This window comes from Eurytemora carolleeae, unplaced genomic scaffold (assembly GCF_000591075.1).
Source record: "Eurytemora carolleeae unplaced genomic scaffold, Eaff_2.0 scaffold1422, whole genome shotgun sequence".
NCBI classification, from domain to species: domain Eukaryota; kingdom Metazoa; phylum Arthropoda; class Copepoda; order Calanoida; family Temoridae; genus Eurytemora; species Eurytemora carolleeae.
This window is the reverse complement of record NW_019397511.1, coordinates 47689-52838: the sequence shown is the minus strand read 5'-3', so window position 1 is coordinate 52838 and position 5150 is coordinate 47689. Positions and strand designations below refer to the sequence as shown.

Genomic DNA, 5150 nt, shown 5'->3' with positions numbered 1-5150 from the left:
TTTTTATCACTTTGAAACTATATTTTTAAGGGTTATTTATTTTATCAAATTTTACTCGATGACTAAAGATAAAAGAAAAATAATATTATATATAGATATATATCACAGATTAAAGATATTAATAAGAACATTTTCATCCAAACCCCCAAAAGGGGAACATTCTTGAAAACTGATACAGATTCATTACGATTAACAATTTTTTAGAAAAAAAAAATTTCAAGCTTCCGTTGTACGTGATAAACTGTACGTGATAAACTGTACGTGATAAACTGTACGTTCCTCTTATTGTTTTTCCTTCTAAAATGCTTACTGAATCAGTTTTTGTAAAAACAATATTTACTACCGTCTGACAACACTTTAAAATTTATTGAGTCTCAGAATTTTTGCTGAGGTGTTAACAGCAATTTCTATTTTCTGGTTTAATAAGCAACTTGGCTTTCCCAAGGCAGAGGAGAGACAATTTTGTGGATTACATATTTTCTCATATTTGGCAAAATATAATATCTTGACATATCTCCTGCTCGCACATTTCTCCACGGGATTATATAAGATGAGTATCCTGGAGGGAGAGAAGTGGGAGTTCTTGGGCCCGGAGCCCCGTTCCTCGTTCCTGGGCCCTGGAACCGGTTGCATGTTCCCGCGTTTTTTTCCTGGAACTCCCTCCAGGGCCCCGGGTTAATCCGCAAAAATTCTCCTGGGGGATTTGTGACTGTGACTCAAATGATTGACTGATGGCGAATATTTGATCTTTGGTGAGCTGTAGGTTCGGATACGGACTAGAAGAGGGTTCAGAGCATCTCAGAGTATCAGCTCGCAATACTCCGGGTCTAAAATGCCCCCCGTGAGTGTAGTACTGCTCACTAGGAGCAGTTGAGTACCCTGAGCTGCTCTGACTACTATTGCTGCTGACTAAACCAGGAGTGGAGCAGCAAACCTCTTCATCAGGAGAGGAGATAAACTCCTCCTGGGTCGAGGAATGAGGAAGATTGGAGGAGGGGTTGGAGGGACGGAGAGGATGGGAAAGATGAACAGTATGAGCTTGAGTTGGGAGAAGGTTGGTTTGGGAAAGATAGGCAGGATTAGGCCCGGCTAGGTGGGCGGAGTAGAATGGATCCACCTCCATGTAAATATGCCCGGCATCCTCGTATCCGTACTGTGTTCCAGGTTGGATAAATGATTGAGGTTTGGATCCGGAGCGAGGTTTCGTCTCGACCTGAGGTCCAGGTATACTCCGTCCTACTGTGTAATGATATCCACCTTGTACGTCAGCCTGTAAACCGTTGTGTACACTAGCATTATGTACCGACTGCTGAGTATAGTGCTGCAAATGAGTTAATTGTGGCTGTACATGACATTGTTGATGTTGATGTTGCTGTTGCTGTAGTTGATGTTGATGTACATGTTCTATGTACCCCTGTAAGTGGGAAGCGTCAAGGTGCTGAACATCAAGAGAAGACTGAGATAGAACCTGAAACAAAAACAGTTTATATATTTATCATAATATAAATTTCAGTTCTGATAATTCTTATTTTTAGCAGAGAGACAATATGACTTACAAAAATTCCAAGTTGCAAAATATAATCTTATTCTTATAATTCTAGTTTCGATACAATCCTAAAAAGGGCAACATTTAATTTCAGTTTGATGTTTAGGCTCCTTCATCAGATTGTATCAGACAGAATAACCCCCCCCCCCTTGGGGAAATAAACCACTGGATAATATTTAACCCGGCTGGGACAGAGCAGATGAAGAAAGTGTAATAAAACCCTGTAACAATAGACCCCTGTCCAACTGTGCACCCTGAGCAACCTGGAACCTTACTGTAAAAACCCGTCCTATCCTTCCCATCTCCTCTACATAAACTATACAAATATTTTGGTAAAATCAAGATATGCAAAACCATCCACGGTAGTGTGGAGGGAGTATGAGGGGGGGGGGATTCCCATAGGGAGAGTTTGAGTAACATCTATACAATAAGATTTATGAGAAAGATAGTCTGGGAAAAAAATCTAAATAAATAATGATAATAAAACATTGGAACTACGCAAAATACACCTTATCCTACTAGTTTACTGGAAACGTAAATGCGTATCACTTCAGCGTAAAAGATTGTATGCATGGTTTAAATCTCAATGTTTAATAAACATACGCAATTCAAATCTTACACAATTTAATAAAGTACACTATGTAATTGCTCATTTTTACTTTTAACTTTTTTATTTGATTCTAATTTAGTTCTCTTTGTTTCCAGACAAAGTTCAGAAAACATTTTTCTGTACAAAATTAAATTATTTCTTAATTTTTCATTCAAATTTTAGAATGTGTAAAATGTTCTATTTTTATTATTATATATTTTCAATGTGAAAAAGTTTTGCCAACAATAGAATTTGATTTTCATAGATCCCAATTGAAATGAATTTTTAAACATTGTTTCAAAATTTATTTATTCTTTTTAAAAAATAGAGCAAAATATGAAAAATCCAGAAAAAGTGTAAATCTGTGTGAGTAAAATCAAATTTTAAGTTTTAAAAGTTTTGGAAAAATTAAAATTATACAATCCTAGATTCTAGATTAATTTTAAGTTTTGAACTTTTGAAAAAGATATGGACAAACAAACAGACGAAGACAAACAAACAAAGTTTATTTTGAATAATTGAAACATATTTGAAAGGTAAAGAAGAGAAAATTAAACTTTTCTCTCGGAGGTTTCTTAATAATTCAAGTTTTTAATTTTAAGAAAGTTTAATACCAACTTTCGATATAATCTGTAGATGATTCTCAGTCATAGTTAAACAAAAAAGTATGATATGATGAAGAAAAAAGTATGAGATGATGAAGAAAAAAGTATATGATAAAGAAAAGTAGTATGATATGATGAAGGAAAAAAGTGTGATATAATGAAGGAAAGTATGATAGAATGAATTAAAAAAGTATGATATGGCGAGTATCAGACAGAATAACCCCCCCCCCCTTGGGGAAATAAACCACTGGATAATATTTAACCCGGCTGGGACAGAGCAGATGAAGAAAGTGTAATAATTCGATATAATCTGTAGATGATTCTCAGTCATAGTTAAACAAAAAAGTATGATATGATGAAGAAAAAAGTATGAGATGATGAAGAAAAAAGTATATGATAAAGAAAAGTAGTATGATATGATGAAGGAAAAAAGTGTGATATAATGAAGGAAAAAATTATGATATAATGAAGGAAAAAAGTGTGATATAATGAAGAAAAAAAGTGTGATATAATGAAGGAAAAAATTATGACATAATGAAGGAAAAAAATGTGATATAATGAAGGAAAAAAGTATGATATGGTGAAGGAAAAAAGTTGATAGCATGAAGGAAAAATTTATGATATAATGAAGGAAAAAATTATGATACAATGAAGGGAAAAAGTGTGATATAATGAAGGAAAGTATGATAGAATGAATTAAAAAAGTATGGTATGGCGAAGGAAAAAAGTATGATATAATGAAGGGAAAAAGTGTGATATAATGAAGGAAAAAAGTGTGATATAATGAAGGAAAAAATTATGATATAATGAAGGAAAAAAGTGTGATATGATGAAAGAAAGTATGATAGAATGAATTAAAAAAGTATTATATGGCGTAGGAAAAAAGTATGATATAATGAAGGGAAAAATTGTGATATAATGAAGGAAAAAAGTGTGATATAATGAAGGAAAAAATTATGATATAATGAAGGAAAAAGTGTGATATAATGAAGGAAAGTATGATAGAATGAATTAAAAAAGTATGATATGGCGAAGGAAAAAAGTTAATAGAATGAAGGAAAAAAGTGTAATATAATGAAGGAAAAAATTATGATATAATGAAGGAAAAAAGTGTGATAGAATGAAGGAAAAAATTATGATATAATGAAGGAAAAAATTACGATATAATGAAGGAAAAAAGTGTGATATAATGAAGGAAAGTATGATAGAATGAATTAAAAAAGTATGATATGGCGAAGGAAAAAAGTATGATATAATGAAGGGAAAAAGTATGATATGGTGAAGGAAAAAAGTAGGATAAGGTGAGTATGATATAATGAAGAAAAAAGTAAGATAAAATGCAGGAAAAAATGATAAAAAGATGAATGTTAGTCTCACCATGAAATCTGAGCTGGTGAACATATTCTGATGGATGAAGGTTGGTGAGGTCGAATACAGGTTTCCGGTCAACTCTCGCCTCTTCTGCTGGAAGCAAGGTAGACCGGACACAGATAACCGGTATTTCCATTCATCGCGAACCTAGTTTTAAAAATTTAAAAATTGATCATTTTTATCAAAGGCTATTTTAACACGTTTTCAAGATTTAGTCCAAAAATGTAAATTGTTGGAAGTTATTAACATGTAAAATTCATGAATCTTAAAGAAAATAATTTTTGAGTTAGTGTAATAATTTTTGAGTTAGTGTAAAAGCATATTTATCATTGACACTACAGAAAATGTAAGTAATAAGCTTTTTAGTATTTGCTATATTTCTGTAACACAAACAACGTTCTGCTTCTTTTTGGTCTTACCTTAACTTTCTTACAGTAGAAGACCAGAAGCGCGAGAGAAACAGCCGTGATAATAGTCACGGTCACAGATACGACCAGAGTCAGCATAAAGGTCACATTGTCCAACTTCTCCTCTTCCTCTATGGTTTCAAGGATTGCAAATGTTCCCATAGTACTGCACTCACAAGCTGTATGAGTCACATTACTCCAGGAGACAAGACATTTATCATCTGACCAACCATCCTCACTCCAGTGAACGCAGCGAGGTTGAGTCACATTACTAACGCTCAGATGACGCAAAACCAGGATGACCGGCTCGCGTACGGTTAGGTGAGGTTCGCCCATAGAGACACGCATCACTTGGCTGTTTATCACTTCGGTTCGCGTTGGGCCGCGTCCTGGTGAAAGAAGGACGTCCAGGTTATTGGATGCTAGGAATGCAACGTGGGCCCCGTCCGCGTCCATGTTCTCCATTAGGACGAGGGCCGGAATGTCCGCATGGTCCATATACCTGGACCAGTCCCTGGACCCACGAGCTGCTAGGGAAGGGAACTTTGATCCACGGATGTTTCGGAAACTCATTTTCTTGAGAACCAACACTGTAATATTCAAATATATAATATATGTATTGAAATATATGA

At 34.5% G+C, this 5150-nt stretch overlaps 1 protein-coding gene across 1 annotated transcript in view; it reads right to left on the bottom strand.

Annotated features, from left to right (window-relative positions):
* Window positions 1-288: 288 nt before the first annotated feature.
* Window positions 289-5150, bottom strand: part of LOC111714675 (adhesion G protein-coupled receptor B3) — a 12688-nt gene continuing 7826 nt past the window's right edge. Inside the window, exons 2-4 of the mRNA XM_023489831.1 lie at window positions 4531-5108; window positions 4118-4258; window positions 289-1468 (exon numbers count right to left, since the gene is read on the bottom strand). Coding sequence (XP_023345599.1) covers window positions 542-1468; window positions 4118-4258; window positions 4531-5108 — 1646 coding nt within the window. The 3' untranslated portion in view covers window positions 289-541. The remainder of the gene's footprint in view (window positions 1469-4117; window positions 4259-4530; window positions 5109-5150) is intronic.